Source organism: Drosophila ananassae, chromosome 2L (assembly GCF_017639315.1).
Source record: "Drosophila ananassae strain 14024-0371.13 chromosome 2L, ASM1763931v2, whole genome shotgun sequence".
NCBI lineage: Eukaryota > Metazoa > Arthropoda > Insecta > Diptera > Drosophilidae > Drosophila > Drosophila ananassae.
This window is the reverse complement of record NC_057927.1, coordinates 27,597,740-27,618,907: the sequence shown is the minus strand read 5'-3', so window position 1 is coordinate 27,618,907 and position 21,168 is coordinate 27,597,740. Positions and strand designations below refer to the sequence as shown.

The 21,168-nt window shown below is 45.1% G+C and overlaps 8 protein-coding genes across 9 annotated transcripts; 5 read left to right on the top strand and 3 right to left on the bottom strand.

Moving 5' to 3' along the window:
• Positions 1 to 98: 98 nt before the first annotated feature.
• LOC6505680 (serine/threonine-protein phosphatase 5) lies at positions 99 to 3,057 on the bottom strand. Its single transcript, XM_001964432.4, has 8 exons — positions 2,764 to 3,057; positions 2,278 to 2,519; positions 2,070 to 2,220; positions 1,818 to 1,939; positions 1,478 to 1,748; positions 976 to 1,426; positions 838 to 919; positions 99 to 771 (listed from the first exon to the last, which is right to left on the bottom strand). Exons 1-8 carry the CDS (start codon positions 2,948 to 2,950, stop codon positions 712 to 714), a joined length of 1,566 nt encoding a protein of 521 aa, XP_001964468.1. The 5' UTR covers positions 2,951 to 3,057; the 3' UTR covers positions 99 to 711.
• Positions 3,058 to 3,437: 380 nt separating this feature from the next.
• On the top strand, positions 3,438 to 4,801 carry LOC6505841. Its single transcript, XM_001964433.4, has 2 exons — positions 3,438 to 3,922; positions 3,979 to 4,801. The coding sequence occupies exons 1-2, from the start codon at positions 3,704 to 3,706 to the stop codon at positions 4,525 to 4,527; spliced, it is 768 nt and encodes a 255-aa protein (XP_001964469.1). The 5' UTR covers positions 3,438 to 3,703; the 3' UTR covers positions 4,528 to 4,801.
• A 150-nt stretch (positions 4,802 to 4,951) lies between these two features.
• Positions 4,952 to 11,290, top strand: LOC6505842 (transmembrane protease serine 9). Its single transcript, XM_032449658.2, has 8 exons — positions 4,952 to 5,215; positions 5,792 to 6,598; positions 7,253 to 7,355; positions 7,421 to 7,551; positions 7,608 to 7,715; positions 7,857 to 8,201; positions 10,037 to 10,423; positions 10,494 to 11,290. The coding sequence occupies exons 1-8, from the start codon at positions 5,164 to 5,166 to the stop codon at positions 11,222 to 11,224; spliced, it is 2,664 nt and encodes an 887-aa protein (XP_032305549.2). The 5' UTR covers positions 4,952 to 5,163; the 3' UTR covers positions 11,225 to 11,290.
• Positions 11,291 to 11,358: 68 nt separating this feature from the next.
• Positions 11,359 to 12,290, top strand: LOC6505845 (39S ribosomal protein L9, mitochondrial). The gene is made up of 2 exons (XM_001964438.4): positions 11,359 to 11,507; positions 11,564 to 12,290. Exons 1-2 carry the CDS (start codon positions 11,436 to 11,438, stop codon positions 12,248 to 12,250), a joined length of 759 nt encoding a protein of 252 aa, XP_001964474.1. The 5' UTR covers positions 11,359 to 11,435; the 3' UTR covers positions 12,251 to 12,290.
• On the bottom strand, positions 12,272 to 13,826 carry LOC6505678 (39 kDa FK506-binding nuclear protein). The gene is made up of 3 exons (XM_001964439.4): positions 13,674 to 13,826; positions 13,305 to 13,517; positions 12,272 to 13,248 (listed from the first exon to the last, which is right to left on the bottom strand). The coding sequence occupies exons 1-3, from the start codon at positions 13,687 to 13,689 to the stop codon at positions 12,401 to 12,403; spliced, it is 1,077 nt and encodes a 358-aa protein (XP_001964475.1). The 5' UTR covers positions 13,690 to 13,826; the 3' UTR covers positions 12,272 to 12,400.
• Positions 13,827 to 14,029: 203 nt separating this feature from the next.
• On the top strand, positions 14,030 to 14,572 carry LOC6505846. The gene is made up of 2 exons (XM_001964440.4): positions 14,030 to 14,361; positions 14,412 to 14,572. Exons 1-2 carry the CDS (start codon positions 14,209 to 14,211, stop codon positions 14,475 to 14,477), a joined length of 219 nt encoding a protein of 72 aa, XP_001964476.1. The 5' UTR covers positions 14,030 to 14,208; the 3' UTR covers positions 14,478 to 14,572.
• On the bottom strand, positions 14,486 to 16,063 carry LOC6505677. Its single transcript, XM_001964441.4, has 3 exons — positions 15,678 to 16,063; positions 15,086 to 15,620; positions 14,486 to 15,029 (listed from the first exon to the last, which is right to left on the bottom strand). The coding sequence occupies exons 1-3, from the start codon at positions 15,869 to 15,871 to the stop codon at positions 14,703 to 14,705; spliced, it is 1,056 nt and encodes a 351-aa protein (XP_001964477.1). The 5' UTR covers positions 15,872 to 16,063; the 3' UTR covers positions 14,486 to 14,702.
• Positions 16,064 to 16,190: 127 nt separating this feature from the next.
• On the top strand, positions 16,191 to 20,881 carry LOC6505847 (mitochondrial coenzyme A transporter SLC25A42). Of its 2 annotated transcripts, XM_014905329.3 has the most exons (6): positions 16,191 to 16,461; positions 18,914 to 19,144; positions 19,381 to 19,684; positions 19,744 to 20,009; positions 20,195 to 20,381; positions 20,443 to 20,881. In XM_014905329.3, exons 2-6 carry the CDS (start codon positions 18,934 to 18,936, stop codon positions 20,594 to 20,596), a joined length of 1,122 nt encoding a protein of 373 aa, XP_014760815.1. In that variant the 5' UTR covers positions 16,191 to 16,461; positions 18,914 to 18,933; the 3' UTR covers positions 20,597 to 20,881. The 2 variants fall into 2 exon arrangements, with proteins under 2 accessions (XP_014760815.1, XP_044572426.1); XM_044716491.1 differs by lacking the exon at positions 16,191 to 16,461 and having other exon boundaries at positions 18,896 to 19,144.
• The last annotated feature ends 287 nt before the right edge of the window (positions 20,882 to 21,168 follow it).

The window sequence follows — 21,168 nt, the reverse complement described above, 5'->3', positions numbered from 1 at the left end:
TTCGGATGCTTTGTTTGGTTACATACTGGTTACATACGTTATGCAAGAGGCGTACGTAAGAGTTAAGTTTAGGAATAAAAAAAATCGAGTTATTATCATTGAGGTATCTAACTTGAATAGTTTTATTAAAATGACTTTGTTTAATATATAAATAAGGCAAGGTTGAACAAAACTGATTTATACACAAATGAAGCGATTGGAACAAACAAAATTGAAGTAGATTTATATATATATATGTACTCGTATATTGGATTTGGGTAGCCATAACTAAATGCTATGCATAAACAAACATTTTCTTTCAATTTTCACTTTCAAGTGGAACCGCAGATGCTTGGCACCGATAAAACTTAGCATCCGACTTCTAAAGCCACTATACACTATAACATTTTTTCGTTCTGTATCAAATATAGCTGAATTTGTAAAATGATTGCTGTTCGGTAATTTGTGATCTAGATTCTGTCCACGCCTGTTCTCACCGTCCTTCGCCTTATTGACTCGCAATACTCGTACTTAAGTAGTGAAGCAGCTCGCAGTGCGCATAAAGTCTATTGAGCATCTTCGAATTTTCAGCATTCCTTTTCTCCTTTGATCGTTTCAAGTTGCTCTACGGTTGTGGGTTTAGAAGCTGTTCATAAATTGGTGTGTTTTTGTGTGATTGTGTCGATGTAGGAGTGTGTGTGTGTTTAGCTACTCAGTTTTCATGGAAAATGACTACGCCAGCCAGTTCATTAAGCTATTGGCATAGGCCATCGGCTTGACATCGGGATGTGGCTGAAATATGTTTAGTAGATTGGTTAAGAATTTTGCAAGATGTTTTGAATGTATTATGATACGTACCACAGCCTCGAACGATTTGTAGTTTGGTTTCAAGTTGTTACCTGTGATGGTAATAAATGCTCCCATATTGCCCATAGTATCACTGCAAAAACTTGTCTATTAATTTTCTATTACCACTTATTTGCGCTGGGACCTTACCAATAGTTCGGAGCTGAGAAGACCGTTATGCATTGACCATTGTGTGCCTCTTCGTAGCCCATATCCTTGACTTCGTGACTTCTGATGATGTAATCCAGATTGTTGTTCTTGCAGAACGCCTCAGTGACATCTGGACCGAACTGAATGCCTACGCCTCGCTTAGACGGCCCTCGGCCCATCCACAGCTGAGGATCCGACCACAGAAGCTCGCACATGAGACCTTCCTCTGGAGGCTGACAGTTGCGTTCGATACGTCTTATGTTGTCCAGAGTCACATTGTCTGAGGAGAAGAGTCCGCCGTGCATAACCAAGATCTTTTGATTGATGCAGTGGCAGAGCGGAAGCCAGTTGAACACCTGCGTAAATATGTCTGCCATTGCACTGGTGTACTTGGCAGTCACTTCACCAGTAAATCCGTACATTTGGTTCATGTTGATACTTTCGTGGTTGCCTAAAATCCAAATTTTTAGAAGAGTATAAAAATAAAGCGAAATACAATTACCTCGCGACAAGAAGAAGTGATTTGGATACAGAAGCTTAAAGCCAAACAACGTGAATATACATTCTACGGAGAAGGAACCCCTGTCGACAAAGTCTCCGTTGAAAAGGTAGGGGTTTTTCTCGGAGGGTAGCCCATTTATCTCAAAAATGTTCATCAAGTCATAAAATTGGCCGTGAATATCGCCACAGATTGTAAACTTCTCCTCATCTGGCACCGTGATATCTACAAGCGAAGGCTGGGAGCGCATGTATGTATCAATCTCGCACAGTATCTGTAAAAAATAAACATAATTAATATGCCTGTATCGTTGAATTAATTCGTATTATAATTTTAAACATACTTTATAGGCAAATTTTCGGTGCAATCGTTTCTGACCCTTATAGTGCTCCATTAAGTCCTTCATAAACTGGAGGGTAACCTTGCCGTCCTCAAGTTGCGGTCCTTTGTAGTCATCCTCAATAGCTGTTATAAAGGACAAATAAAGAATATTATAATTTTATCGATGATGAATTTTTCTTAGCTTAATACAGCTTATTCTATTAAAATGGCATTTGATTGCCATAAAAAAAATGTCTTAGTATAGTTTACCCACTTATATTCTCCATGTCCCTGTACATCTCTGAGAGCGTCTTCTCCGGCTTGTCCACTGCAATTGCCCGCTCGAAGGCGCGCATTTTTACGATTTTGCTGCACTCGGTGAACTTCAGCTTAGCGTCCTTGTCGTTGGGCCTGCACTTTGCCACCTGCAACAGGAAATTACTTATTTGCTATTATGAGTAATCATAGGTAAGATTACTTACGAATTCGAAATCGCAGAGGGCCTGCTTGAACTTTCCAAGAGACATGTGCGCAGCCGCCCTACGGTAGTAGCCCTTCAGGTAGCTGGGGTCAGCCTTTACTGCCGATATTCCATCCTGCAGAGCATATCCAAAGCTTTCCTGGCGCAGATGGGCCAACGATCGGTTGGCGTAATATATCGCGCTGTTAGGCTGCAGTTCTATGGCTTTGGAGTACATGTCGATAGCTTTCGTAAATTCCTTGGCTGTGCGGAGATAGAGTGGAGACCCGACGGGTCATTAATAATACTAATTATACCCACATGAGCCCCCGGAGTCGAAGACTTGTAAATTATCACACAGTGATAGTTTCAGTCTCTTTCTCTGTTTTAAGGTTATGTTGAAAGGGGCACCTCCGACACCAAATCTTCTAAATGGGTATGAAAGTGCACTTCACTCCCTAACAAATAAGCAAAAGGAGCAAGGGATGCCATTGGGGCAGCTACTTACTTTTTAGCAAATCGTTTCCCTGGTTTTTGTACTGCTCGGCCGCGGCAAAATCCTGATCAGGCTTTTGACTGGCATTTGTGGCGGCCCCTGATTCTTTGGGACCTGTAATTTCCGCACTGGCCACTCCTGGCTGCTCCGGCTGGCCCTCTCCTGCCTTTGGCTGTATTTCTAGCACGGACGAAGACATCTTTGTTCTAATAAATGATTTTCTTAAAGTTATTTACTGTCTGAAAACGTTCTAGGGTTGGCAAACGGCAAATTTTAATGGCAGTGTTGCTCAACACGCGTTTCAGTTTATCGAAATGCGAGGGAAACTTTAAATGGGGTAGATAACCAGAGATGGATAAACTAAAGGTTTAACCCATTCTAAAAAAGCTAATACTAATAATGTATTTTAATCTAGGCTGTTTTAAAGAATATTATAAATCGATATAAGGATAACTGCTATATCGATAGCACAGCCCTTTAGGGGGTGGCCAAACTCAAATGCATATTTTTCAAAATTATACTTGAAATAAATTTAATAAGAAACAGAACACAGAGAAAAAAATTCCAAATAATTTATTTGGATATACAAAAAAATTTTATCAGAGTCTGCCCCCCAAGCGGGACAAGAAATAAAATTTTAATTATCCTTAAATTGAAGCTCCCTCTCGTGGGGTTATCGATAACCGGCTTGGGTCATTATCGGTGATCAGCTGCTCACAAAGCTGGGCTGCAGGAAAAGATAGGTTTGGAAACTGGTTTTGCGGCTGATACAGAAACTTTGAAGCATTCAGGAGCAATTTATCCAGCAGTCTGGAGTAGCACCCGCGTCTAAGCAAACGGATTTCTTCCAGCGCATCGCAAAATCAGCAGACTTACGAAAGGGAAGTGCGGGGGAGTCACGTTACTGTCGTGGGAAAAACAGCAGCATAAACAAACGCCAAAAGCCTGCAAAATGTCCATGAGCAATCTATCAATCGACGGAGAATTCCGTTACATTATACAGTGGTTCAACGAGTGGAGTGAACTGCAGCGGGACGATTTTGTCTACGTTTTGGTTGAGTACTTGACGGGTGGAGCCACAGGCGGAGGCGGTATTCATGTGAATGGTATGGTGAACGCGCTGAGCAACGCAGGCGTGCAGGACAAGCCCATGAGCCTATTCCAGTGTCGCGTAAGTGGGGGAAAGTTCGGTCTCGAATTTCTCATCTAACGGTTCATTGTCTGCAGATTAAGCTGTTCCGTGAATGGAGCCCCAAATGGCCGATCGAGTTCAAATGCAAGCTGCAGGAAAAGATTAGCGAGATCGACGCGAAGGTGGGGGAAAAGATCATCAATGAGCTGAGGGGGCCCCATGGCGTGCACAATGGCGATGTTGCTGTGCATTTAAATGCAAATGGAACGAGCGATGGAGGCGGGGAATTTGAACTGGAGCAAGGAAAGGTGGTAGAGGTTGCTAGTGCAACAGCAGATCAACCTCCAGAAGCAGCAACTACAGCAGCAGCTCCCGAAGCAGAGGCGGACAACGACAATCGTTTAGCGGCGGTGCTTCGCCAAGAAACGCCCGTCGATGACGAAGACGTGGAAGAACCAAGAGAAGAGTCCGCAGAAGTAAATGGCCATTATCCAGCCGCTGCAGTGACAACGATTGCCGTGAATACGTCTCCATCTCCATCTCCATCGCCATCCCCCACTCCAGCGATCGTCGAACCTGTAGAACAGGTCGAGAATAGCGTTACCGTCACCGTGGCCTCTGCCCAAGTTTCCCCGGTGGCTTAGATCTTCAACAGCACGGCCAGAAACCAGAATAATCAGATTGACTATGAAAGACTTAATGAGTAGTTAAGTATTTTAGTTGTACGTCATCAGCAGCTCTACATTCCATATATATTATATTCCATATATACCCTATGCATTTCTAGTTATGTAAGTACAAAACCCAAGACTTTGTTCACCTTCCCCGGCCTTCAGCCCATTCATGTGTATTTGTAAGTGTATCTCAACTGTAAAGTAAGCGCCAATAATATACGAAGATTCCCCACTTTATCCACTATCCTGCCAATCTTGTTGCCATTTGCCAACGCATCTTTATCGTCGTCTTGCCTAACTAGCTCTGCTGCGAAACATGTTCTGGGTCTGGGTCGGGGCTGGCTTCTAGTCGGTTACTCTGGCAGCCGGCTATGTCGTTGCTCTTCGAACTGCGTCGGCTCTTTTGCCCAACATGATAATTGGTTTTTTTCTGCTCTCTTTCGTTTTTGTTTCGCTGCCGCTGAAATCGAAATCTCAATCGGGCCCTGGGAAGTGGAAGTAAGATATGCATGCTGTTGCGGAGATTGGACCAATTTATTTCAATTTCGCACTTCAACGAGCCACGTAGTGTCCGCGGCTCCGATCAGCTAGATTCAAACAACCGAAATGCGAAAGCAAACCTTTATCAGCTTATTTTTCTGTGTCCTGTTCCTTGGAGGTAAGTGACTTCTAACAAAAGACTGAAGAAACAAACTTGTGAGAAGGAAATTGTTATCAAAGAACGCCCGGTAAGTGGGTCAAGGTTGGCGGTCACTAGAAATTCCCAGCGGCAAAGCGAAGGGCAATAAACCGCGCTAGCGTTTGCGAACGTCGTTCCAAAAGTGAGTGAGTAATTGCCCTGGGCACTTCTGGTTTGCTGGCTGGCTGGCTGGCTGGCTGGTTGGCTGGCTACTGGTTCGACATTGACCTTGAAGAGATTTGTTATTTTTATACCCTGTCATAGGGTTCTTCAATTTTAACACTGTTAAATACTTTGTGACTTGATAGATAAGAAGTACACGGTCCTATCCTTCAATGAGCCGATAGGAAAGACTTTTATCAATCTTGAGATGCTTTTGGAAGAGTCTGAAATTATTTAGGAATTGTATAGGAATTGTTAGGAATTTGTCTGGACTATATGGCCTAAATTTAAGGAAAGGGTATTGAAAGTTCGACACCAGCTGAAGATCAGACTTTTTTTAGTTTTTATTATTTTTGCTTTGTCATCCAGCCAAATAGCCCGTTATCGTTTCAGCGGATCGCGGCGTCTTCGCTTGCCACTGCATTCTGCTGAAAGAGTGCAGCACCTTCGTCCGGCTCCTGCTGCATCACAAGGCCGGAGACCAGTCCGCCGTGTACGCCAAGGTGCTTGCTGCCAGTTGCGGATTCCAAGGCCTTGATCCATTGGTTTGCTGTCCCTCCTCTCGAAAATCTTACCGCGATGAGTCATCTCCGACCAAGCCAGGTCGCATGCTGCGATTCGCTCCACCAGATGAGCGTTGGATCTGGAGTGGCGAGAGTGATGGAAAGGGTAGGCATTCCAGCTCCAAAGAAGCGTTTAATTATCACGAGGTGGAGACAAACTTGCATGACTACTGGGACTTTAAGGAAAAGCGCAACTGTCCGCAGCCAGTAGAGCCAGAGTTCTTCGACCACAGATTTGGCCAAGGTGGTCACCACTTCCACTACCAAGTGGAGCATTTGGACGAGCATTCGTCTGCGCGACCTAATCCTCGGGATAAGCCTATTATATTTCCCGGAGATTTGCGATTCCTGCGACAGGGTAGCGATGAAGATGATCTGGGAGAAACACCACTGGCGCCATTTACCTCACCCACGTTCTCAAATCTGGAAGGACCACCTCTTGCGCCATTCACTACACCAAACCCCGGGGAAACCACAACCCCATTCATATCCCTATCGGCCCCTCCCACACAAACATCTGGAATCCAACAGAACCTCCCAGGATGCGGAATAAGTGTGGAAAGCCGCCTCCTGGGAGGTGAACAGGCCAAAACAGGACAGTATCCTTGGCTGGCGAGGATTGGATACCGTAATCGAAGTGAGTAGACCTTATTCGATTGATTTCAAACGCAATCTAGAATTTGGAATTTATTCATGCCGCTCCCAAATCAACTCAAAACCTGTATGCTTGTGTGTGTGTTGTGATTGCTTCCTTTGAGGTGGTAACTGGGGAAGGTCCTGACCTGAAAATATAAACCTCAGCTATTAATATTAGCCAATCTCATTCGCCACAATTCCCAGTTTAACTGTTAGGAAACAACCGACGGCAAAGAGCAACGCAGCCAGTCCAAGAGCAGCTGGTCCTCGGTTGTTAGGTGGTGCCTTGAAAGCGCCCCCGAACATACCAGGCTGATCGCCACCGGAACCCGGTCCGCCTCGTTTTCCGGCTCCGGCTCCGGCTCCGTCTCCCTTGCCGCCCTTTCCGCACTTTTTGCACTTTCCACCCCCACATGGTTTCGGACCACATGGTTTTTTCTTTTGTGGTGGAGCAGCGCCGCCACGAGGGGCACTATCTCCGGCTCCAGGAGGAGGGCACATCCGGCCAGATCCGGGAGCTGCTGGTCCGGGTCCGCCCCCAGATCCGGGTCCTCCGCCAGATCCGCAGCCCGATCGTGTACAGGGACAGGACATCTTTGCGTCGGTGGGGCTGCAAGAGTTTAATAACTATATCAATGCACAATTCTGTTTTCAGCCAGTAGCCGGATTAGCTATCGTTGCTCAGGATCCCTAATATCCAGAAACTACGTTGTGACCGCCGCCCATTGTGTGATTAATTTGGTGCGCGACTTGGAACTGTGAGTTGAAGCTTTAAACCAATTTTTAGTTAGCCCAGCCCAAGCTTCTATGTATGTAATAACAGATCTCATGTGCGCTTGGGAGTCGATGATGCAGTTTCTCAATTTTCCATTCAGCGAATTGTCGTGCATCCGAACTACGACCAGCCCAGATATTCTAATGATATTGCCCTTCTGCGGCTGAATACTACCACAGGCAAGTAGTGCGATTCGCGAACACCAAGGATATGTATGTAACACCATTTTATGCAGGTGCTTTCACACCCATTTGCTTACCTTTGAACGGCTCTACCACAATCGGTGAAAGGCTTATTGGACAAACAGGAGTTGCCGCGGGCTGGAGTACAATGAACCCCGAAAGTGAGTGTCGAAAAGTTTAGTGCGTCTATATATTGTCGGTTGAATTTGCCAACTGACACTTGTAGTTCTCCGGGCTCCCCTAGGGGAACAGGTAGAGCAGAGCCGATCAGATGAAGTAAATTTTTATTAATGTAATCACAGATGGAGCGAATTCGACGTCCGCTGGAGTGCGATTCATCAGGCTGCCCATAGTGAACACGACCAGTTGTGCGATTGCCTACGCGAGTCTCAGCGAGAACTTCCAGCAGCCAATAGTGATCACTCCAAGTCATCTCTGTGCCCAGGGTCAGCCCATGAACGACGTGTGCCGGGGCGACAGCGGAGGACCTTTCATGGACGATGGCAGCTCTGGTCTTTTTGGAAATGGCCTCCACACGCTCATTGGTATCGTGGCTTTCGGACCCACGCTTTGTGGGGTCAGCACAATTCCGGGGGTCTACACATTAGTTAGCAGCTTTTCCGATTGGATACTCCAGAGCATCACTGAATGAACTGACCTATAATCTGGCTGCTTAGGGACTTCACCCACTATTAGCCCATCCAAAGCATTCAATGCCAAAGTCAAAAAAGTATTTCATAGGCAAATTTTATTTTTAAAAACACATTCACATCACTGTGGACGGCCGTCCACGTAGGTGACGAACCGCATGCCTTAGCGTTCGTCCTATATATAGTCTACTATATATAGCCGAAAAATTAATTATGTTATGATACACATTAAATGATACACAAATAGAAAGTTATTGTTTTAATCGTTTTTATTTAAGTATTAGCCAACAGTCCTTTGGTTTCGGGAAAATTTAGTGAAACGGACAAAATGTGATTTACTAAATTCGACGTCGAAGTGGAGACATTGGAGTCACAAAACAAAATATTTAATTACATTTCAATTTTGAATATAAATTTTAAAATAAAAATTAAGTTTTTTTATGGAATTTAAGCAACTTAAAAAATAAATCACAAACACGTGCCGCGAAAGGATATTGTTTCACAATGTTTAATTTGTAAACCTGTATAGAATTTTTTCGTCACCAAAAGTGATATCAGTTATTTTGGGCGTGACATTCGACATTGGTATTTTACCCCGTCAAAATGTTTTTAAATTTAATTATTGCGTTTTTTAAAACAAATCTTCAGAAATTACGATTGCAATTTTAACCGATACTTTGAATTTTTATATAAATGGATCATTTTTTTTTAAAATCAATTAAACTAAAACTAGAAAGGAATGCGAACTTCGGGCTGAGTCGAAGTTGATATACCGTTGCAGTTAGGTAACCGCTTATATTATTTGAAATATTTTTTTAGAAAATTGATTCAATAGTGAAATTCTCATAAAAATCGGATCAATTAGTTGTGTGGCAGCAACAGGATGTTGTTGACCGATCCCGACCGTTCCGATATATATATATGTATGTTCTGCGTGCTGGGATACTAGTTGGGATAAATTGGGATACTAGTCCGCGTAGAAACAGACATGGTTATATCGGCAACAAGGTGATCCTGATCAAGAACACATGTGTATACATTATAGAGACGGAGATGGCTTCTAGCCAGCGTTACACAATTTTTGATCAAAATTATAATACCCTCTGCCGGGGGGCATTATATGGGAGGATAATACCCTCCCATATACTATGTGGGGTAGGAAATGGTTCCTTTTCCCTATTACAAAGTCCATACGAAAACAATATACCCTTGAACTTTACGAGTACCGTGCATAAAGTTTTTATTCTGATTTCAAAGCACGAAAAGCCCTCGAAAGCAAAAAATATCCGATAATACTCGGATATCTGATTTCGACAAAGTAGAAGAGCTTTATGGTAAATAAAGCTTGTGAGCGATCTTGACGGCGGCACTACCTCATCCCCAGCTTCTGTTAGTTGTCTGTTTCAGTTGAAGCTCTGCTCGAGCCTCTCTTCTTCGTGGAAATTCCGCTTTAGCGTAATACCCATATTATCGCGACGTTTATTTTGATAACTGCTTCAGGGACCACATAGTGCCCCAACATCCCAATCACTGACGACGTCTCGACAAAGGATTAAGCTTGTGTAACTTAAAATGTTCAAGTTGCCATTTATCTACCTGTTTTTGGGAATTTTGGCGAAATCGTCGGCGGGCCGTAAGTAAATAATATCACCCAATCTGCTAGGAACGACAAGATTATTTGTTTTGCCGCGGGCCTTCACCACTTCTAAGCGTACGAAAACCAGTTTCGAGACATCTATAAATTATAGTCTTATGAATTTGTTAAAATCGACAACTATAATGAATGAAAGTGGGTTCCGAACCTAATCTTTTATGATCCTTTCTTTGGCCAGAGTTCTACTTTCCCAACGAGGCGGCCCAGGTGCCGAACTACGGCAGGTGCATCACTCCGAACCGGGAAAGAGCTTTGTGCATTCATTTGGAGGACTGCAAATACTTGTACGGGATCCTGACCACCACTCCGCTGAGGGACACCGATCGCCTCTACCTCAGCCGCAGCCAGTGCGGGTACACGAATGGAAAGGTATTGATTTGCTGCCCGGATCGCTATAGGGACACGTCGCCGGTAACCCAGGCGCCACCTAGGCCAAATGTCACCACCACCAATCTGCTGCCGCTGCCCGGACAGTGTGGGAACATCCTTTCGAACCGCATCTACGGTGGTGTGAAAACGAAAATTGACGAGTTCCCCTGGATGGCTTTAATAGAGTATACAAAAGGTAAGCAATTACATAATTTGGGGAAGTACATTATCAAATCGAAATGATTTATTGACAAATAATCTTACAGCGGAGGGGAAGAAGGGGCACCACTGCGGTGGCTCCTTGATCAGCACAAGGTATGTGGTGACAGCCTCGCATTGTGTTAATGGAAAATCTTTGCCCTCGGACTGGCGGCTGACTGGTGTCCGGTTGGGCGAATGGGACACCGCCACTAATCCGGACTGTGAGGTGGACGTCCGTGGCATGAAGGACTGTGCTCCACCGCATTTAGACGTGCCCGTGGAGCGAACTATACCCCATCCTGACTACATTCCCAGCTCTAAGAACCAGGTAAACGACATTGCCCTTTTGCGACTTGGCCAGCAAATAGAGTACACCGATTTCGTACGACCGATTTGCCTGCCATTGGACACCAACCTGAGAGCGGCCACATTTGATGGCATAACCATGGACGTGGCTGGGTGGGGTAAGACAGAGCAGCTGTCGGCCAGTAACCTGAAGCTCAAAGCAGCCGTGGAGGGATTTAGAATGGAGCAGTGCCAGCAAGTGTACAGCAGCCAAGAGATTCTACTCGAAGAAACCCAGATGTGTGCTGGCGGAAAGGAGGGCGTTGATTCATGTCGTGGCGACTCCGGCGGCCCTCTCATCGGCCTTGACACCAACAAGGTGAACACCTACTACTTTCTGGCTGGCGTCGTCTCCTTTGGCCCCACGCCCTGTGGCCTAGCAGGATGGCCAGGGGTATACACCCTGGTGGGCAAATATGTTGACTGGATCCAAAACACAATAGAGGCCTAAATGTTCACCGTACTTTTTAATGTGTTTCTGTGTAAATAAATTAAAGAAATATATGTGTGTCCCATATATGTATGTATAAATTTTTTCAATAAATTTTTAAGAATTCTTATTCGAATTGAAGCAGGTCCCCCACTTAAAAATTTAAATTAATCTGGCAACTCTGTTGACATATGGTGCCGAAAGTAGTCTGGCTACACTCAAATTTGTAAAAATGTTGAAGTCCATATACGTAACTCCGTTAAATTTGCTTAAATCTGCCTCCACGGTCCAGCAGCAAGTGCGGGTAAGTGTCCTGGTTTATGTAGAAAGTGACTCCCATTCATGACCGTTACCCTGCAGACCACCTTTATTCTCAAAAGGAAGTATGACCCTCCGCTACACAAAACCAACGAGAAGCCCCGCCGGATGAGGGCGAAGCACTTCATATACGAATTGGTGGAGGACACTCTGGTCAAAAAGCGACCCAACATGCAGGTGGTACTGAAGACATTCGTGGAGGGCGTAGGAGACAAAGGGGACGTGGTGTCAATGAAGCCGCATTTCGTTTACAATAAACTATTGCTGCCGGGCTTAGCTGCTTACAATACACCGGAGAATGTGGCAAAGTACGCCAAGACGGAAGCGGAAAAATCGGCGGTGAAACATAGTTCAGCATATGCTCAACGGACCGTTAACATGTTGGAATCCATCGTTCTGGCGGTGGTAATGAACAAGGATGAACCATGGGTGCTGGAGCCCTGGCATATTAAAGCCTCTCTGCGAAAAGCCGGCTTTCATTGTCGCGAAGAGTGCATAACCCTGCCCAAGGAACGCATAGAGGGTCCGGATCTCAAGAAAGAGAACAAGGATTTTTATTGCACCATTACTATCAATAAGCTGGAGCAGGCGAAGCTCAAGTGCCGGCTGCACCACTGGAGCACCGACCCCAGCGAAAGATTGCCTTATGTCCTGGAGCATTGGAAAATGGAATCTGAGCCCTTGTTGAACGTGGGCTTGCCTGAGAAAAGCCCAGAAACTACCCAATAAAGATGATTGTCACAAAGGTCATTGATTTTTGAACAGCGTAGAAACAACGTGCATTTATTCAACATTTTATCGGGTATTTTTTAAAGGGTTTTGCGATGCGGATTCTTAGAACTACTTTTACAAGTCTATATAATGCGGGCAATGGGCAGATTACTGGATAGCCTTCAGCTCGACGTCGAAGACTAGTGTTGAATTGGGTGGAATTTTCGGAGGAGCTCCACGCGAACCGTAAGCCATGTGCGGTGGGCACGTGACGCGGCGCTTGCCACCAACCTTCATGCCAACAACGCCCACGTCCCAGCCCTTGATCACCTCGCCTCCACCCAAGGCAAACTTGAATCCTTTGCCTTTGAGAAGGCTGTCGAAGGTCTTGTTGTTTGACTGCAGCCGACCTGTGTAGTAAACAAACACGCGCTTTCCGGACTTGGCTTCCTCTCCTTTTCCAACCACAATATCTGACACCTTTACGCCGCCGCTGACTGTGCGCTCACCACCAGCTTGTTGAGTCTGCTTTTGCTTGGGTGCCTCCTTTTTGGGCTCGGGCTTTTCACCTTTAGCCTTCTGCTGCTGTTGTTTTGGCTGGTCCTTCTTTGCCACTCCGTTCTGTTCCTTAGCTGGCTTTCCCTTGGCTTTAGCTTCCGTTGAGAGTTTGGCCTGCTTTGCCTTTGGCTCCTCCACTTCCTCTTCCTCCTCATCATCAGACTCATCCTCCTCTTCGCCGCTCTCCTCAATATCCTCAGAGTCGTCCTCTTCTCCATTCTCAAGGAAGGACTCGTACTCCTCCATGAGCTGGCTATCGTCGACATCTTCATCTTCATCCTCGTCCTCATCCTCATCTTCATCCTCCTCGTCATCCTCTTCATCCTCCTCTTCATCGACCTTGCCGTTTTTCTTGCCCTTGGCATTTCCCTTTAGCAGATTCTCGATGTTGAAGTCTTCGTCCTCATCATCGGAGTCGATATCATGCAAGTAGCCCAATAGGGAGACAGTAGCATCACCTGAAAAGTGGCCAATAAGTGTCATACTCGGACCATGCAGAATAAATTGCACTCACCGGTGGTCTGGAACATGATCTGATCGCCCTTGCTAAAGTTCAAATCCAAAGGCACCTGGGGAATGTTTTTAGACACGGTGGCCACAATGTACTTCTGCTTCTCAGCCATAAGGTATAATTTTGCCTCCTCGCCTTTGTCCAGGGCCACACCCGATATATGGAACGATTTGATAATCGTCTGGGTGTATTTGCGGTTAGGCTTCATGGTAAGACCTTAAAAAAAAAAAAATTTTAAATAGGAAAAATGGAGCCGGTCCACGCTGCCGGCTGAGTAAGCACGTGGCGCGAACAAAATCTTTGGCTACATAGTTGGCCAATACTATATACTAATTTAAAAGCATCCTTCCAAAACGAAATGATTGTGCTTACCCCAAAACATCGACATCTTTGCTATTTAAAATTTACTAGCAATTAAACCTTTAAACAAAAAATAGAACAAATTCTCCAGGAACGAACAGACGCCGACTGGCAGAGAGACCAAAAGACCGCGAAAACTAGAGGTGGAACAACACCCATGCATCGATATTTTTAAAACTTGTGTAAGCATCGATACTTCATGTCATAGAGGTTTTCGACAGCTCACTAAATTAATAGAAACGCTTCGGAATGTTTGAAGGTAGAGGAATAACGGATTTTTTTTAAGGACATAGGAACATTTTTTCATTTATATATATATATATATTTTATATACACTTTTAAGCAAAATAAAATTTGTTTTTAAAAATCGATGTCAAAATTACATTTTTTTCCACCTCTAGCGAAAAGCGAGCGAATCGACAATTTGAATAGGACCCAACTAAGGGCATTGCCATCCACTCAAAGCATCCGTGCAACGTAGTTCAGCACTGGAACTTAACAAGACAGCTGTTATCCATATGTTAAATAATAATATTCTACATTAACAATGTCCAAGCAGCCCCCATCGTTTTTCTCCCGTAACTTGGTGGCCATTGTGATGGTGCCGTCCTTGATTGGGATCCACCTCGGCTGGAGCTACATGCAGAATAACCGGAAGCTGGTTTCAGAAGCGGAGCAGATGGAGTTGCCGCCGGTTAAGGTGAGAAAAAATACAAGATTCAGTCAAGTAGTGAAAAACGTATCTTTCAGTTGGCAAAATTCGTGTGGAATAAGGTGACTAGTATAGGAGGTCCCGAAAACCCACCCAGCAATTGACAGCCTCGTTTCCCTCTGATCTTAAGACATACAATCTATTTATTGTATAGATTAATTAAAACTACATACAAACGGTATGATACATTACAAATCAAGCCGGCCGACAACTGATGGCCAGCCCGGAGGTTGGGGACACAGACAAAATTGTGTGATATATAAAAAAGACTACACTTTTTCATCCTATTATACTAATCCTATTGGCAATTGCAACGGCTGTGGCGAAGATTACTGCGTGAGTGCTGAGTTGACGGTGAGGTTGTCCAACTGAGCATTAAAGAGAACGTCACTGATCAGTTTCTCTGCGATGATCCTCTGTGTGGGGTTGATAGCGCGCAGTTTGCTCGCCACATTCACTCCAATCGCATCGTACTCGTCGTCAGGCCTATGCGGGGCACTTGGAGCTGCTGTGGTGTATGCGGCTGTGCTGGCGCTACCAAATAGTGGTTGATAATGATCCCGCCCGATTTGAATGGTGGGAACGGTCTGCGCGTGTCCGTTAGCTTGTTGCAGGTGTTGTAGCTGCTGCTGATGTTGCTCCAGAGAGTTAACCGCCTGCAATAGTTTACGTTGTTGAGGGGTAAGATTATAAGGTTTTCAGTAGTACCTACCTGTTGTATTTCTCTCTGTGAGTTTGAGTCGAGCGATGTGATTTCAAGTACTTTGACGGCGTGTCCCTGGGCCGTAATGGAGTTCTGAGCCGCTGCATGCGCCACCAGCTGTTGGTGCGCCTGAGCCGCTGCCTGTGCTGCCTCGTCATGGGTGTGCTGGTTCTCATCCTTGACTAAAGCAACGCAGTCAGCGGGGGTCACCGAAATGGTGCTGATTGTGGCGCCTTGGCTACTAACCACGACCGTATTGGCGGATGCTTCTTCTACCACTTCCGTGGCTGCTGGAACTATAGTTTCCAAGTGTTGGGTCTGGGCGCCAGTTTGGTGAGGCTCTTCGTCGTATTCCATGGACTCTTCATCGTCGAAGCTGATCTGGAGCTCGCGTTTCGGCTTAGAGCCCAGTTCGTGCCGCTTGGGCTTATGGTCGGCAATGAAAAGAAGTTTGTCGTAGTACCACAGCCTCGTTTCGTAGTGGTTCTTGCTGGACGACTTGCGGAACTCCCGCCGAAATGCAGATCTCAACGAATTGATTTTCCTAAAGAAAATACTTTGGTTTATAGTATTCTGTGTATATTATTGAATGGAAGCTTACCTGACAACCATGGCGCGGTCCGGATTGGGCTCCACTTCCTTGAGCTTCTCGACAAGGCGGTCATAGGATTTGTTGCGCGCTCCGTGGTTACTGTAATCGGTGTGCTTTGGCTGCCACAGGCACTCTTCCTCCTGGTATTGCTCAATAAACTCCGTGAGCCAATGGCGCGAGTACGATCGCAGGTCGACGTTCATTGTGTTTATTTTCCAATTCAATTCTACAATTTTCTGTTTTGTTGTCGGTGCGTCTTACGTGAAGTTGGCTGCTGCAGGATCCAGAGTTGCCATTTTTCGGACGTTAAGTACAGCCACGCTATCGGTTATCGGTTTGAGGTTTTTTAAATACGGATTAAGCCATGCAATTTCATTGATGGACACTGAAGTATTTTTATCTACATGATTAAAAAACCGAACAAGTTACATTTTTTCATATATTATTTTATTGTTTCCCGCCAAACTATTCCGGATGGAATGGAACATTTGGGACGCCTGGTCCCACTGCGCTATAACTTTTTGGTAACACTGCTCACATACACGCACACCCCCTCCCTGTTATTATTGTTTGCTCTTGTCATTGCTCTTTGGAGATCCGAGTCGCGCGGAAAATGTTTGCTAACAAATAGTCCCGAGTCGAAACTATTCAAATTAGCCATCTCGTCCGTTTGGTGAATGCGGAGCAAGAGTACAGTCGGTGCGGGAATGAGCCAGACGCCCGTTGGTGCTGATAGTTTTGTTATTGTTGCAAGAGAGGCGGCCAAGAAAAATCTGTGTTAACAAAAACAAAGGTGCGTGTGGGGTTCCCACACATACTACAACGTCGAATTTGTTGTTCTCGATTTGCCCAATTATATAAGGTTTCGGGGCATGAGTGTGTGTGTGTGTGTGGTGCAACTGATTAAAAAGGCTAAACAAGTGCCGTAATTGATAAGTAGGGTGCCCCTAGTAGAAGTGTCTAGAGGGGGGTAAGGTGGAATCTACCTGTCCTGCCTTATAGTGTCTTTCTTTCCCTCTCCCCTCCCTCTCCAACCCGAGGACAACGTCGGAAGGTGAGCAACAGCTGTTGCCCCAGATCCATTCCAATCAGAATTAAGTCACGTAGTTAGTTCCCTGAAAGACACTTTCGTAAACAAAAACAGACCTGGGCTGGTGCGCCAGCGAATTGAATTCCAATTGAGAGTGCGGTTCCAGAAAATTGTTTACTCGCTTTCCGTCCAGTTCAGTTCCATGCTGGGTACAAAGTCCAGTCCGAGTGATGTTGGAACTTGTCTACTATCTGACCGCCTGCCCCCGCCCCTACTCTCGGTCTATTTATAGCTGCCCAGCAAACAGATTCTCAATGCTAGAACCGAATCGGAAAACTGCGACTGGATCAACTGGATCCACAGTAAATATCCACAGCAACCTTGACTGAGTGCAAAAACAACAATGAGAAAAGTGCTCAAACACCGCCTAACGAGCTTGTTTACGTTTATTGTGCGCCGGTAGCAGGCAGCAGGCAGCAGGCAGGAGGCAGCAGCATCCACGGCACAGTGGGCCAAAGCTGAGTTCGAGTGCTCTGATTGGTCCGGCTTATCAGCGGGCGGACTTAACTTTTCAAGATAAACTAAGAGCTTTAATACTTTAATATGAACATAAGTTGGCACAAAGTGGAACACTTTCCTTACAAAAAGTATTCAAAACAGAGACCGGGAATAATGAATATTGTCATAAAACTTATTTTTTCGCTCAGAATACAATCATTCTTTGAGCGAAAAGATAAAAATCTATCATAATCATTATTTTTTCGCTCAGAAATATCACTCATTTCAAGATTGCGGTCTATTTACTAAATATTTGATTGCATATCTCCTTAGATTCTAAGGCTTAGACCAAGAATTCAGGTACAAAGTAACTTTGATCCTCAGGTCCATTAAAAACTGAACTGATATAAAAAATCCCTTTTTAAACATTTTAAATTTGCTTCAATAAATAATTATTCTTGACTTCTATTTATTCGCTCAGAAAATTATGATTTTTTGTGATTTTTATACATTTTAATATATTGTCTATATATCAGTTATGCCCTTTACAATTCGTCACAGCTTGCACCCACTGTACCCGCGCCTCTATGGCGACAATCACGTTCAAGGCTGCCATTTCTATTGCGTTAATGAATGCTCTCACTCTTAAAGGTTTCCTGCAATGACTGCGTTTAATTTTAGCCGGCTCCCCTGCTGCCCACTTGGAAAAGTGCCCACTGTCCGCCACCCACCGCCAAATATCACACGTGTTGCCAGTCCACGCAGGCCGAGTTCGCTTTTTAGCAATCGGCATGATAATTGTTTTGGAGGTGTGTGCCGCACAACCACACGCAGGTGCCTACTGTGCGCCACTCTGCTGCTGATAAAGCTTTGTTGTTGTCTGTGGGCGCAACCGGTTTTCGGAGCGGTCTTGTTTAGCATTTCGCATTTGAGTCTTCTGGAAGCGACCAGCCCGGCCAGCCAGCCTATCTGCTCTGAGACGCAGTTCGCAGCTGGGGAAGCTCTTATCAAGTGGTTGGTGTTGATTAAGTCCCGCGTTGTACTCGCTGACCAAGTTTCTGCTCCGAGGGCAGCGCGACTGGCCAAGCAAAGGTCAATAGCCAGGTGCTCAAGGGACCGATATTCTCTGGCCAATATTGTTTTTCAATTCGCAAGAAAACTCTAGTTTTTAGTGCCTATTTTTAAACCAATGCCAATATGTTAAAATTATGAAACAATTGTGGGGAATGGGATTTGCATAAGGCGACATTTTTCGGACGTCAATCAAAATAAATAGGCATTATTTCTTATTTATTTATTTATTATTTTTATATATTTTTAATTAAGTGATAATCGCAGTGTCCATCAGTGCTTTTTATATAATTTGTTTAATGGGATTTACTGACATTTAAAAGCCAAAGCTATCTAAAAGTAATTAGTAATATTTTAACCATTATTTTTCCACCCAACTTGAATTGACTTTTGAGGAAATATTCAGTCTGGAACTAGATGTGAAACAATTGATTTCTTTCAACTACATATTCATGTGAAAACATCTGTACCAACACCAACACCAACACCACCCACCCACCCACGCTCCGTTTTTGGGAAGTCTTATGAGCGCAGAGTAGCTCTGCCCCGTATGGGCTTGATTAGTTTTGGCCATATTGGGCTCTTATCTGCCATAGCGATAAGCAGCAATACACTTTACCCGAATTAGCATTCAAATTGATTCCAGGTTCATAGGACGAGTCTGCGATGAGCCGTCTCCTCGAGAAGCCCAACATCGCCATGTCCATCAAGTCAACGGGTAGTCAGCTGTCGAGCTCAGTTTCCACAGCGGCAGCGACGTCCTCCTCGGACGTGGATGATGCCGATGGAGAGAGCGCGTCCCGCACAACGCCACACACCTCCATCACACCGGATCACACCTCCCAAACAGTCACCGCCAGAGCCCCGTCTACTCCTAGTAAGTAAAGCCAAAGAGAAGTAATTGATGTGACAGTAAGATTGTTTGCTGAACACTTTTCCAATTAGCTCCTGTGACACGACTTGACACCCGATCTCTAGCTATTGTTTCACAATTTGCTTTAATTTTTGTTTGCTTTGAAAATTAATAGTGGCACAATAGCACGACAGTTTATTTTGATAATGTAAACCGAAAGTAACTCACCCACCACCTCTCCATCCTCTCTCCTCTGGTAGTGCGCCAGAAAATTGACCAGGTGCTGATCAGCCTGGTGTCCGGAGCAGCGGCGGGCGCCCTAGCCAAAACCGTCATCGCGCCGCTGGATCGGACCAAGATCAACTTCCAGATCCGCAACGATGTACCCTTCTCGTTCCGAGCCTCGATGGTTTATCTGCAGAACACCTACACCAAGGAGGGTGTCCTGGCCCTCTGGAGGGGGAACTCTGCCACTATGGCCAGGATTATTCCCTACGCGGCCATTCAGTTTACGGCGCACGAGCAGTGGCGACGTATCCTGCAAGTGGACAAGGATGGCTCAAAGTAGGTCGTTTATTGGATGTATTAATAAGTGTAAGTAATTCATTCTGTTCTTTCGACAGCACGAAGGGTCGCCGCTTCCTAGCGGGCTCCCTGGCGGGCATCACCTCACAGTCGCTGACGTATCCCCTGGACCTGGCTCGAGCGCGCATGGCTGTCACGGACCGGTACACAGGCTATCGAACGCTGCGGCAGGTCTTTGTCAAGATCTGGGTGGAAGAGGGTCCGTCGACGCTATTTCGGGGCTACTGGGCCACAGTGCTGGGTGTGATTCCGTACGCCGGCACCTCCTTCTTCACCTACGAGACACTCAAGCGTGAATACCAAGGTGGGTCTTCAACTAGCTATAGATGAGTGTCGGAACGAAGCAAACTGTTAGGTAATCCGGTTTAACTTTCCATTTAAAGTCTAACTTTGGAAAGTATATATTCGCGAGAGCTGTTTGCTTCGAATATCGACCCACCTGGGTGTTTAGACACCCGCTAAGTAATATACTAATTTGTTTGCCCGCAGAAATGGTTGGCAGCAACAAACCCAATACTCTAGTCTCGCTGGCTTTCGGGGCGGCGGCAGGTGCCGCGGGTCAGACCGCCAGCTATCCACTGGACATTGTGCGCAGAAGGATGCAGACGATGCGGGTGAACACAGCGCAAGGCGACCGCTATCCCACCATTTTAGAGACGCTGGGGAAGATCTACCGGTAAGATTGTCCTTTCAAAATTAAAGTCAAAATATATAACTTGTTACTTTTGTTTTCGCAGCGAGGAGGGCATCAAGAACGGCTTCTACAAGGGACTTAGTATGAACTGGATTAAGGGCCCCATTGCCGTGGGCATTAGTTTCTCCACCTATGATATGATTAAGGCCTGGCTGATAGAGCTGTCTCATTTGAGGAAAAACAGTAACAAGAACTAGCCAGTATTCAGTTCGAACTGCGTCCATTTTCCCCTAAAAACACACACCAAAAACGCACTGCTTTGTTCTCTGATATGAAAGTCCCATGAGATCGATGGAGATCTTAGAGCAGCACCGAAGTGCAGCACCGACATGCTCTAATTGTTAGATATTTTTAGTTGTTAGATATGAGAGGGGAGTGATAGAGGGCGTACCAGCAAGCGCTTACCTTTGTTATTAACCATACTTGATTTATTATTGCTTTAAGCCGAAAGTATATCAGCCAATAAACTCTCTGTATATCGACTCGCCGGATCCTACTACTCCTCTGGCTCTCGCTCGGGGCTAGTTGGCAATCAATGGTGTTACTTTGACAATAACTTCATCGTACACGTACACGTACACTTTCACTAATAGATTATATTTTATATTGTGATTATGCTCCTTCGATGTCAATCAGCTGCGACTGTAAAAATTGCCATGAATTTATATGAGTGTTCACCAGCGAAATCATCTTATGCACATACGATAAAAATTGTACTCTAGTGTGTTTTTATAATTAAAATAAATTTAAAAAATTGTTAAATCTGCTT